The 12,625-nt window shown below is 39.9% G+C and overlaps 2 protein-coding genes across 3 annotated transcripts; one reads left to right on the plus strand and one right to left on the minus strand.

Annotated features, from left to right (window-relative positions):
- Window positions 1-572: 572 nt before the first annotated feature.
- On the plus strand, window positions 573-8,676 carry LOC310953853 (calpain-1 catalytic subunit-like). Its single transcript, XM_083923090.1, has 22 exons — window positions 573-674; window positions 1,544-1,790; window positions 2,319-2,388; window positions 3,246-3,364; window positions 3,455-3,588; window positions 3,712-3,880; window positions 4,023-4,106; window positions 4,196-4,281; window positions 4,428-4,502; window positions 4,893-5,053; window positions 5,171-5,340; window positions 5,469-5,480; window positions 5,980-6,191; window positions 6,279-6,318; window positions 6,431-6,496; window positions 6,650-6,707; window positions 6,891-6,955; window positions 7,049-7,117; window positions 7,205-7,283; window positions 7,368-7,481; window positions 7,583-7,641; window positions 7,723-8,676. The coding sequence occupies exons 1-22, from the start codon at window positions 616-618 to the stop codon at window positions 7,747-7,749; spliced, it is 2,175 nt and encodes a 724-aa protein (XP_083779216.1). The 5' UTR covers window positions 573-615; the 3' UTR covers window positions 7,750-8,676.
- A 115-nt stretch (window positions 8,677-8,791) lies between these two features.
- On the minus strand, window positions 8,792-11,228 carry mrpl14 (mitochondrial ribosomal protein L14). Of its 2 annotated transcripts, none has more exons than XM_083923091.1 (3): window positions 11,098-11,228; window positions 10,670-10,772; window positions 8,792-9,386 (listed from the first exon to the last, which is right to left on the minus strand). In XM_083923091.1, the coding sequence occupies exons 2-3, from the start codon at window positions 10,747-10,749 to the stop codon at window positions 9,020-9,022; spliced, it is 447 nt and encodes a 148-aa protein (XP_083779217.1). In that variant the 5' UTR covers window positions 10,750-10,772; window positions 11,098-11,228; the 3' UTR covers window positions 8,792-9,019. The 2 variants fall into 2 exon arrangements, with proteins under 2 accessions (XP_083779217.1, XP_083779218.1); XM_083923092.1 differs by lacking the exon at window positions 11,098-11,228 and adding an exon at window positions 10,965-10,996.
- Between the last annotated feature and the right edge of the window lie 1,397 nt (window positions 11,229-12,625).

Below are 12,625 nucleotides of genomic sequence, written 5' to 3' on the forward strand. Positions count from 1 at the left end.
AGCCAGCAGTAGTCTCTCTATAGCTGTTAGACAGAGCAGGGGGACATTCCTGCAGACTCTAAGGGCGTGAGGGGCCTCGGGGTTGGGAAGGCTGGCTCCATACTAACAATGTCCTTGCCTGCAGATTTGTTTCTATCAAAAGCATGGCCTGATTTGTACAGCAACACATCCTTTTTCCACTCCTCAAACTCATTATAGAAACTCAACCCAGTCATTTTTCCTCATGGATATCCCAAGTCCCTCGCCACTGTAGCTCCATCCAAGTTTTCCCTGGTTATTTTCAATGAACTGTTGACTGAACTGAGCTCATTAGTATTCCTTTCCAGTAGAGCCGAGCAGTATAAAAGAACATCTGATGTCCCTGTTCTCCCAGCACTGATTCAGAAAGGAAACTTTAAATTTACCAGCTCGCTTCTTGACATGTTTGGTTCTTTTAGCTATTATGTCCTCCCAGGAGGCTTAACTGAAAGTTGGGAAATACTCCAACATAGACAAGCAAGTGCATTCAGGGAGGAGAAACAGATACCCGCTGAGTGGAAATCACTAAAGTCCATTAAGGCTTCTGCAACTCAGTATGTTTCCAAATAATTTTTACAAGTGCCAACATTTGAGTGAATGACCTTTCTCTCTTCTTTTCATCCCATTCTCCCCCTCAGCCTGCCCACACAGACCAGGTATCATATTTCTAAGTAATTTTGATTTTCCTGGGTTTGCAGTGTTTGGTGCCTTGTCTCATGTTCCTCTGTAATCACTTTTCTTTTGTTTTCTGTTCTTTCTCTGCCGGGCTTAAATGTATACGGGCTTCTTAACGAAGTTTCATAGCAGCACATTTACTTTGATTTTACATGACAGTTTGCCTTTTGCAGGCCGTAGCTCAGGACAATAGAAATACTGAGGTGACAAGTTCCACCAACACAGCCCCACCACTCTGATTGAATTAAATCTAACATAAATCTTTTTAATTACTTGGACTTAATATTTTTAATTTCTCAACATTACTAGCCCTTAGCTATGTTGTTATTTTTAAGATGATTTTGTCAAGACAGATGGCCGTCCTCCATAGAGCTGGGTCTGTCCAACGTTCCTGCCTGTTTCAGGGAAGGTTTTCATTGCCACCGTACTCTATGGAGGATTTGTTGGGTCTTTGTAAATCATAAATAAGATATAGAGTGTGGTCTTTACCTACTCTGTAAAGTGTCCTGAGATAACTTTTGTCGTGATTTGGCACTATAAATAAAATTGTATTGAATTGAATTGAACATGAAGGTCATAGAAGTCTACTCCACACTGTAACTTTAATGCTAACACTATAATATAGAATCCATAAGGGGTCAAATATGGGATCAGAGTAATTATTTGAAGGCAGATTAAATCCAATCAATAGAAAAAACTTCATTAATAGTATGAGCATTATTTTACTACAAACCTGATTGCCTGTATTGCTGTCACCCTTTAGACAAGAGTGTATCGCCGATTAGCTTTCTGCTATTTATAGACAGCACCGTGCTTACCCACACAGCTCTATATTTTTATCTCACACCAGTATGTATCCAACTGGAGGGATATCTGCAACCATACAAGCCAACAGGCTGCGGGCAGAAGGCATGGGCTCCAATGCGCAGGCTGTGTTCTTCTCCAACCAGGACTACGAAGCACTGAAGCAGGAATGTGTTGAGTCCGGCTGCCTGTTTGAAGACCCATGCTTCCCTGCTGAGCCTCCATCCTTGGGCTTCAAGGAGCTTGCCCCCTATACCTCCAAAACTAGGGATGTGGAGTGGAAGAGGCCCACGGTGAGCAGTTACTACTAATGCATAAAACTGATATATTTTATGTCAGATAGGGCACAAGATAAAAAAAAATACAGACCCATATACAGATGAAAACATGTATTTAGGACTTTAGTATAAATATTTCACTCATCATTCTATCGTTTGCTTCTCGTAATATTCTTCAACAGACGTGGTTTTGACTCTTGCTGGTGATGACTGGAATTCAACAGGGGAAACATATACAAACAAACATATCAGATGACACTGTCTCATTTCTCGTCTGCTAACTCAGACAGAATAGGACAAGTAGTGACAGGAACTTCTCAGACCATTGCAGCTGTTGGCATCGCATGGCATTCTCTGACCACTCCCTCGCCCTGACATTTGTTTACAGTGCTTCATTAAAACACAGAAAGTTGACATGTGGATGCAAGAATAGCAATGGTTTAAAGGATCTGTCAACTATTTAAAGTAGATCCTGGAAAAAGCATTGACTAGTCTGGATTCTGAATTTCATTGTCTTTACTCAGACATTTAATTTCTCCATAGGAACTGACAGACGACCCTCAGTTCATTGTAGGTGGTGCCACCAGAACGGACATCTGTCAGGGAGCGCTGGGTGAGGCCTTTTTGTTTTTGTTAAAGGTCCTGTATTTGAATAGTGAGATTTCCATGTCTTTTTTATTTGAAAGCAGGTTGAGGTGCTATATGACACTGTGAAAGTATAAAAATGCTCAATCCACAGAGACATTTACAAAGTCCATAATCAGAAACTGCGCCTTTAGACTTAGACTTCTCTTTATTGATCCCTTTGGGGTGACTCACGCAAGGAAATTGAATTTCCAGCAGCTTACAAAAACACAAGGGAGGTATAAAAAAATACAGTATAAGATAACCAATAAACTCTTAGATAAATAAATATAAGGTAGATGTAAGAATACAGGTAAAATAAAACAGAGAAGATAAGTTAAATGAGGAGATAGGAGTTGTAGAGGATGATGGCCTGAGGGACAAAGGTGTTCTTGGGCCTGTTGGTCCTACACTTGGGCAGGAGCAGCCTTCCACTGAACAGGCTCCTCTGGTTGCTGATGATGGTGTGCAGGGAGCCATTAGGACTCATGTACGGTTGTGATGTCACTGCTGTACCACTTATAGGTAGAAATTACTGCTACAGTGCTGTTATAGTCATTCCCCAGCTACAGCGGCGGTGCAGACGCAGAAATGTTGACAGATCCTAGCTGGCTGAGCTTTTTTTGGGTGGGGGTTTTAAAGAGACAGGTGCTCTAACTGAGCGTTTCAGACAGAGGGTGATTACAGGTATATTCAGCGGACAGTATGAGAGAGATAATGGGTTTTGTGAACACCATGAATGAATCTGAAAATTTGCATAATATTATAATAATAATATGTTAAATGTGTCCTGAAAAGATATCCTAAATAGGTTATAGGTTGCTAAATGTTTCTTCCCACTTGCAGGTGACTGCTGGCTCTTAGCAGCCATCGGTTCTCTCACTCTGAATGAGAGGCTTCTTCATCGGGTTGTCCCACATGGCCAGTCATTCCAAGACGACTATGCTGGAATCTTCCACTTTCAGGTATTAGAAATCTTCTGCGCTTGGCTCTTCCTATAAAGTGTAAGACTGGAATAGATTGATTGAGTTGATGATTATTGCTCTGTGTTGCAGTTCTGGCAGTTTGGCGAATGGACAGATGTTGTGATAGATGACAGACTGCCTGTCAAAGACGGGGAGCTCATGTTTGTCCATTCTGCGGAGGGCAATGAATTTTGGAGTGCACTCCTGGAGAAGGCTTACGCAAAGTAGGTATCGAAAGAGCCTGTGCAGTTAAATTATTCAGTATGAGTGTATTTAGTAGGAAGTTGTCAATCGCATTCTGAAGTGCTGCTGTTGACGGAAAGTGTGGTTTTTCTATGTGGCGTCAGGCTGAATGGCTCCTATGAGGCTCTGTCAGGAGGAAGCACCACCGAAGGGTTCGAGGACTTCACAGGTGGTGTTTCTGAGATGTACGAGCTCCGCAGCGCTCCTAAGGATCTGCACAGGATAATTGGTAAAGCCCTGGACAGAGGCTCTCTGCTGGGCTGCTCTATAGACGTAAGTCCTGGCACACCACCAAGACACGCTGATCGATGTTGCACCATCTTGAGAAAACCAATCACATTAAAAGCACTTTGGTTTATTCTGTGCCAGACAAGTCATACTTAGAAACAGTAATCATGTTTTTGTATTTATACAGATCACCAGTGCCTTCGACATGGAGGCTGTTACATTCAAGAAGCTTGTGAAGGGCCACGCCTACTCAGTCACTGGTCTGAAGGAGGTTTGTCTGTGTATGACTCTGTTGTCCTTAATTGATTAGCATTATGAATCATATTAATGTAAATGCCTATCACTCCTTGTGTTATGCAGGTTGATTACCGCGGCAACATGGAACGCCTAATCCGAATACGTAACCCTTGGGGTCAGGTGGAGTGGACTGGTGCCTGGAGTGACAAGTGAGTGTGCCAAAGCATAATAAATGTCCCTGTGTATTAAAAGAAATTCCATCCCTAGTTGTGTTTGGTTAATGTCTTTTCTTCTTTTTGATTGAGTGATCCATCTCCGAATGTTTATTCCGGTCTATTTGTGCTGTTGTGTGTAGTTCTCCTGAATGGGATGAAGTTGACCCTTCTCAACGAGAAGACCTGCATCTTCAGATGGAGGACGGGGAGTTTTGGTAAGTTGTGCCAGGTGGCAATTTCAAGTCTCTTGAGTCAGCGTTGGTTGGGGCTGAAGTTTTCAAGTTTTGAACATGAATAAAAAAAAATGTCTGGATGTGTGGAGTTAAGTGTAGAAAGGAGTGAGCTTCCCAGACCTCTGTAGTCGGCTCGAGAGCACACCAGCTGTAGTTTAAAGCACCTGAATCGCTGAATCACCAGGACCCAGTCTTGAGTCCACTAATTTGGAATCCGCTAGCTTGGGTCAGTCAAACAAACAAGATACAGTTTGTTAATATTTAAGCTAAGCTAGCAGGCTGCTGGCTGTAGCTGCACAAGTTACCATACAGACATGAGAGAGGTGAGGAGGAAAAGTTTCTGATCAAAAAACTTTATTTTTTATCTTTCAGGATGACCTTCAATGAATTCAAGAGGCAGTTTTCTCGACTAGAGATCTGTAACTTGACTCCTGACGCCCTGAGTGAGGAAAGTCTCAGCCACTGGAACACCATGAAGTTCTACGGCACCTGGAGGAGAGGCAGCACCGCCGGAGGCTGCAGGAACAATCCCAGTGAGTCCCGCCTGTATGGTCACAGGAAAAATGGCATTCATGGAAAGTGTACACACTGACATCGATGAGACATATAGACGATGAAACCCGCTAACACAAATGCACAATCTTTTGTAGACACATTTTGGATCAACCCTCAGTACAAAATCACCTTACTGGAAGAGGATGATGACCCAGAGGACGACGAGGTGGCGTGCAGTTTTTTAGTCGCTCTGATGCAGAAGGACAGACGCAGATATCGGCGCAGTGGTCAGGACATGCACACCATTGGCTTTGCTCTTTATGAGGTGAGAACAGAGATGGAAAAGAAAAATTGTTGTTGTCATTGTTGTCCCTTTGCTCTTCTCATAGTTACAATTTTAAAAGTTTACCTTGGCTCATGAGTGTTTTTCCTCCCTTATCTTCTTTTGTGCAGGTTCCAGAAGAGGTAGGCAGAGCATCAATTACTACCACTGTTTATTAAACCAAAGATAATTGGAAGAAGTCTGTAATGGTGATTTGTCATGTGTTGAATTAATTATACTATGAATTATATATATTTTACATGCTGCTGATCATAGTAGTTTTTAAAAGCATTTTCCCTCCATTGGTCTCTGCACGTTGTGTTCATCACATTCATTGTAGGGAAATCACACATGTGCAACTTGTTTGAAATGGTGTCCATCAAACCATATTTGACTGCATTATCATAAAATATTGATGTACGGTGGATGACCTATTTCATGCCAGTTTATAATCTTTGTAAGTTTATGTCCATTCCAGATGATGGTTAGTTTTCATGAAATGAAGCAATGAAATGCAGTTAGAAGTTCAAAAAATATATCTATTTGGCAGTAGTGTAAAATATACAGTATATGATTTCAATGCATGGACCCAAAAACATGCAAATGCATCTCAACCCATGTATTGTTGCCTACTTTCCTTAGTACAGAGGCTGCCAGAATGTCCATTTGAAGAAAAATTTCTTTTTGAAACATTCCTCGTGCGCTCGCTCGGAGACCTTCATCAACCTGCGAGAGGTGAGCACGCGGCTCCGTCTGCCCCCTGGAGAGTATGTCATCGTCCCCTCCACCTTTGAACCCAGTCAGGAGGCTGACTTTGTCCTCAGAGTCTTCACTGAGAAGCAATCAGAAACAGAGTATGGGTCTTTTGTATGTGCTTCTAATGTCTGTTTATGTATTTCTATAGATGCAAATCTCATGCTAATTTGATTTGTCCATTGCAGAGAACTGGATGATGAAATCTCTGCCGATTTAGGAGATGATGTACGTATCACGTGACTAGAAAAAAAAGAGTTAAATACTATACTAGCAACCGCAGGAAATAACTAGAAGCCTGATAATGAACCAGTGCCTTTGTATTTGTGGTACCCTACAGGATGAAATAACTGAAGATGACATTGATGACTCTTTTAAGTCCATGTTCGCACAACTAGCAGGAGAGGTGAGTCCTGAAAACCAGATCCGTCTGACTGTTTTGCATCTTTGTTTGCATAAAACATCCAAAATGGTATCACCCTTGTTATGGTGAAAACAAGTTGTGCATACTTCAATCACAGAAATTCTTTTTTTTTTTTTTTCCCCCGTGTTTTTTCAGGACATGGAGATTTCTATTCACGAGCTTCGGACCATTCTAAACCGGGTCATCTCCCGGCGTGAGTTTTCTGTTTATTTTTACTTAACAATTCATAGCTATTGGAAAATTTGCAGATTAGTAATACATATGGCACTTGTGTATTACATTCCACTGGAGAGTGTACACCATCCATTTCCTGGACTGTCTCTCTTACAAGCCTCTGACACCAGACTGTTTCTGATGAGTGCTTTTGCAATTTCAGACAAAGATCTGAAGACCGATGGCTTCAGTATAGATTCATGCAGGACCATGGTCAACCTGATGGATGTATCCTCTTGAATTATCAGGCAGGAATGGAATCAAAAACAAAATCAAATCATGCTGATGTGTGTGGTTTTCCCTTGACACTGCGTGTAACAGAAAGACGGTAGTGCCCGTTTAGGGCTGGTGGAGTTTCAGATCCTCTGGAACAAGATCCGAAAGTGGCTGGTAAGAATGAATGAAATGATTACGTCAAACGAACAGTAATCACACTTCGATTCCCTGTATTTCTATTTGACTTTTTTTGTCTCTCAGGTCATTTTTAGAGATTTTGACCTTGACAAGTCAGGGGCCATGAGCTCATATGAGATGCGTCTCGCTGTGGAGGCAGCAGGTATAATACTCTTATTAATTATTTACTGTGCACACACTCAAAGATGAGAAGTGTAACCCTTGTATTTATTGTCTTCCTGTGTAGGTTTTAAACTGAATAATCGGCTGAACCAGGTTCTGGTAGCCCGGTATGCAGAGAATGAGATGGTTGACTTTGACAACTTCATCTGCTGCCTGGTCAAGCTCGAAGCCATGTTTCGTGAGTAATGTTGAAATAGATGGTATTCTAAATGTATGTTTGCATTAATAATAACAGTTTGATTTACAACACCACTGACGAATTGTGAAAACTTTTAACAGGATCTTTCAAGCAGTTCGACAAGGAGGGATCAGGAGAGGCTGAGATGAACGTCACAGAGGTGAGTTTTGCTTAGAAATAAAATCTCGATACATTTTTTCAATCTTTCCTGTTCATCTAACGTTATTTCTAATATTGCCAGTGGCTTTACCTGACAATGTGTGGTTGAAGAGTGCTGGAGGAGCTTGTAGAATAAAGGTACAGTGCCTGCAGTTGCCATGAACCTGGAGAACAGAAGACCCCTCAGCCTTAGCAACCTGTAGATCCTTTTAACACATCCCACCTCAGCGTACTTAAAGTAGTGTAACGGGAAACCAAAGTCCAACCAAGCCAAGTGTCTCCCGCTCAAGTTTTATAAACTATGCAAAGCTACAGTATGAAGCAGTCACTGTGCCACATACCTAGATGTGTCATCTCTGTAAAATCAGCATGAATCTGTGCATGACAAAAATCACAAGCAGTATTTTGCATTGTAAGTCGATTTTAGATTTATTTTGCTGTCTGTAAGAACAGCGACTGATTTACTAACAATAATTTCACTGTTCTCATCATTTCAAAATCTCATTAAAAGCTGTTTCACTAAGGAACACAACACAGAAGAACAAATCTGAAGTCTGTTATTGCAATGCTTTAAAATGTCAAGTCTTATAATATCTTAATGACTCTGCAGCTGTTTTTATTTTGGCCTGATGTTAAAAAGATTTTTAACAGGGAATTATCACCTCAGTGTTGAGATGGTAGTTTGTTTCTTGCGCCTGTAGATGGCAGTACAGACCTAATCCAATGACTTTTTTTTTTGGCATTTGATAGGGAAGTGTAGGCTATCTATATTTTACACAGATATTTTTCTTTGTTTGAAGTCAAGCAGCTATACTTTTAGTTTTACTTTTTTATTTTGCACTGAGATTTTAGGAAGCTGCTTCTGAAGTTGCTTCCAGTTCACAGAGAAATGTTTTTAGTCAAGTGACACTCACAGGGATCATGATACTAAATGCCTTATACACAACATCATGATGTTATAAACAGCTATTTCAAATATGCCATGTTTTGTGTTGTGAATGTATGTTGTGCCTTCAATAAATAATCATCTCATGGATTCTTGTTTTTGCAGTGTGTTCATGATAACATATGTTTGACCCAGACACATTGGCTGCTCAAACAGCAACAGAAGCTTGTATCTATGCCTTAAGGTAAAGGTTATATTTACTGTAAGCAGAGAGGCCTCAGTCAGTAATATGGCAAACATATTGACTTGAGTCTATTGCATACATTATGTAACAACAGAAAACTGTAAAAAGACAAACAACTATGACAAGGTGTATGCCCCTTTTAAAGTTTACTGGAGACAATAAAATGTACAAGCATAAATTGTTAATATACACCATGCAGATGTGAAATATACAGTATGTCTCAAATATCACTGTACAGAATGCTGTTATTTAAACAAATGAACTAGCAATTGCTAGGACTTTAGAGTAATCTCCCTCCAATGTACGTAGATTTGTAGGTATAGGGACCTTAATCCGTGTTCCTGTAGGGTTCCCATTGTCCTCAATCAGAACAACATTGTTCGAATCAAAGCGTGGACACATTCGTGCTCCAGGCATTTTGTGTCCAACGATGAGCGCTTTCTTCTTCTGTCCTTTGATGGCGAGCAACACTTTGTCACCAACTTTTCCGACACCAGTCTTGGTGTAGACATGAATCACTCTTGGGGGGCGGTGATATGGTGTATTTCCAAGGCTGCTGTTGTCCACAACACGCACTCTTGTCATCTTTTGAATGGCTGCTGCAACAGCAGATACACTGACAAGACAAAGCGTTCAAAATTAGCACCATCCACTAGCCAGATGCTGGTAAAAATAATCAAGTGACTGGGAGACTTGCTTCACTCACCAGCCAAAAAAACCCCAATAGGAACCTGTTGAGTGACTGGTAAAAAATTTGAATACTGACTAACTGTTCGGCTGTCAAAAAGTTAACTTTCCATCTGCAGTGTTGGGAGACACACCCACAACAGTTAAGCGGTACAGAGCAGAGCTGTTCCGTTTTGACCTTTTAATATGCATTAATGCTACGTCCGAGAACGAGAGTAAAGTGGAGGAACCTACATTACTGTGTTCCGAGTATCATTTATTCATGTTCGAGCCACCCATGAATGAGAACACTACACCACCCTGTTGATAGAATAATGCTGAACAAGTTGCTCCTTATGATGAACATTGGAAACAGGAGAGACAAATGTATTTAGTGTCGAATAAGATTTAATTATACATGAGTGCATAGACACACCCACTAATGTTGTAGCTATCTGATAAATGAAAAAAATTGGCTTCAGTGCATAACTTTAATATCCACCCCCGCTTATTTTTTGATAGCTGTCCTACAGCTCCATCCTGAAACCAGGACTGAAAGAACTTAAGGAAACTATTAGAGCAGCCACAGTTACTTCACTGGGATAAGGAGACTAGTTACCTATTAATAGAACATATAATCCTTCTACTCCAAGGAATAACCCAAAATCTATAATCTCATTTTGTGCAATAATTCATGGTAATTCTTACATGGTGCAGTGTATACATTTATATAATCCAGTTTGCACCAAAAACCCATTGTACCTGTGCAAATGACAATAAAATATCTTCTTGAAAAGTCAATTTTCAGTGTAAATGTAACGGAACCTCAGGTTTTCACATCTCACGTGTTTGTGTTGCATATTGGACCAGATTCAATCAGATAATCAGGCTTTATTTCCAAAACAAGCCTTGTGATACATGAGGAATATTATGGTGCGGAAGTGGTTTGACATCCCTAGGCCAGATAAGGAAGCATAAAAGATTTAAGTTTTGCAAAAAATCATAAAAAATAAATAGTTCAAAAACAAGCCTTGTGATACATGAGGACTATTAGTCTATGTTGCAAAAATGCTTTGACATAATTCAATGAAATGGTTTAAATGCATAAGTTTTTTTATTCTGAATATCTAACTGACTTAAGTAGTTGGTTGTCAACATACCCAGACCACATCAATGTCTTCACTGTCTCATTATTGGGCTCTAAACTTGCAGATGGACAGAAAACCCTCTTACCTAAAACTCCTCTGGTGAATTACGGACGATGAGTGTACAAAGAGCCCAGTGAGGGATTTTGAAAGGAAGGGAAGAGCCATCGTTACAGCGAATACTGCGTCAGCTGAAAAGATACATTATATATGGTTAGCAACATTAGCAAACAATCACATGGTGGGCGGACTAGTCCTAATAACGGCGCAGAAAAGCTTTGATTTAGCGCTATAGCGTTATAGCGTTGCCACAAATACAGGAAATGTTGTATTAAACAGCGTCGATGTTTAAGATTAAACCCCATATCTTGTTAATGTGTTACCCTTCTATCAAACTCATCACGCTCCATGCCAATGTCAAACGCGAAGCATCAGAAACATGCGACCAACCGCCTTGAACCGAGATAGCCGATGAACACAACGTGCATTAGCATATACTCAGTTAGTTATACTCACTGTAAATAAGAAGATGCGCTGTGGTTTGATAACTGTTTTTTAAATGTCACCGATTCGTACTTGGAAAAGCTAATGTACCCGACGAAACCGCAAAAGCGGCTACCAGTGCAGCTAGCTGGTTTGTAACTTTCCCTACGTCATATAAACGCGCTGGCTGGGGGATACAGAAATACAAGTATAGAAGCTAAAGTTCTTTTTTTCCATCAACTTTATTATTGACTTACAAAATACACTAACAGGGCATCAAACCATATGATGAGCACGTATTAAAAATAATTGGATAAAATTATAAAAAATAAATAATAATGATAATTAAAAAGGGAAAAAAGTGAGATACAAAATGAAATTGAATTAAAGATATTTAAGTGGGAGCACAGATTTAAAGTTTTGATAGCTTTCTTGTTATTAGCAGAGGGTATTGACACCTCATTGATACACCTCAAGTTCTTTCATGAAAACACAAAAATAACGGGTTTTACTTTGGCAAATTTACGTTTGTGGGTGTAAAACTTTGCAAGAATTCAAATGAGATTAATCAAAAAAATATTCTTTTTTTTAGCTGGAGCGTCACTCTTTACAAAGCCAAAAAGGACATTTTGCAAGAGGAGCTCAAAAGCACAGCAGATATGATCTAAAATGAATCTACAAATATCACAGTTTACTGGTATATTCACATTTCCAAAACAGATAATTAACAGTCTCAGTGTGGGAGTCACGAAAGGCACTTCAGATCTAGATCAACATATTTGAATTTGATAAAGAAGGAATTAACCGGGCAACATTGATGAATCATTTTAAATGGCACTTTTTTCACCTTATTAACCACACACATTTGCGGAAGAGACCATTTTTCCCAACATTAGTTATTTACAGGACTATTCCAGTAAAATGTTCCAGTATAGAAGCTAAACAACACGGCCGTTGCGTTTACAAATGTGTCATCTCTCTACATGATCCATAGAAATAAAAACTAGAAGTGCCCTTCTGCCTCTGAGCATGCGTAGATACAGCCGCCATCTTGTGTCGGGGTTCCAAGGCAGTTCAACCGCGTCTCAGAACCAGCGAAGATGCCTGACTTTTGCGCAGCATATGGCTGCAGTAACGACCGAACAAAGACGACAAAGGATAAGGCATAACGTTTCATAGGTAAGGTTTTATTTTGTTATCTTGTATGTTGCGAACGTTTGTTTTCAACAAATTACTGTATTGTATTCATCACGTTAACGTTACACTCTCTCCAACTACAGATCAAGAGTTTAAGAAAGAAACTGTGTAAAGTAGTGTTGTGGCAGGATACTAAATACTGTAAATATTGCAATAAAGTGTATATATTGTGTAGCTAGTTCATTATCAATAGCTATTTTACCAAACGTATACAATTCCTGTGTGTAAAGAAAGACCCTGCCCCTGCCTTGTTCTTTTTCCAAATACGAAGGTAAATGGCTATCCATGTTTCACATTAAATGTAACAATAGATATTTAAAAATTATAAAAAAATAAATTTGCTTGTAAAATATATTTTTTACAG

The sequence above is a fragment of the Echiichthys vipera genome (genome assembly GCF_963691815.1).
Source record: "Echiichthys vipera genome assembly, chromosome: 11".
Classification (NCBI taxonomy): domain Eukaryota; kingdom Metazoa; phylum Chordata; class Actinopteri; order Perciformes; family Trachinidae; genus Echiichthys; species Echiichthys vipera.

Excerpts from the sequence above, each read along its gene's own strand:
- LOC310953853 (XM_083923090.1), top strand. The coding sequence starts at position 616 with ATGACCTTTCTCTCTTCTTTTCATCCCATTCTCCCCCTCAGCCTGCCC. Across the intron at positions 3,881-4,022 it reads TGCTGGGCTGCTCTATAGAC|ATCACCAGTGCCTTCGACAT; the intron begins GTAAGTCCTGGC and ends GTATTTATACAG. Across the intron at positions 7,284-7,367 it reads TCTCGCTGTGGAGGCAGCAG|GTTTTAAACTGAATAATCGG; the intron begins GTATAATACTCT and ends CTTCCTGTGTAG.
- mrpl14 (XM_083923091.1), bottom strand. The coding sequence starts at position 10,749 with ATGGCTCTTCCCTTCCTTTCAAAATCCCTCACTGGGCTCTTTGTACAC. Across the intron at positions 9,387-10,669 it reads ATTCACCAGAGGAGTTTTAG|TGTATCTGCTGTTGCAGCAG; the intron begins GTAAGAGGGTTT and ends TTGTCTTGTCAG.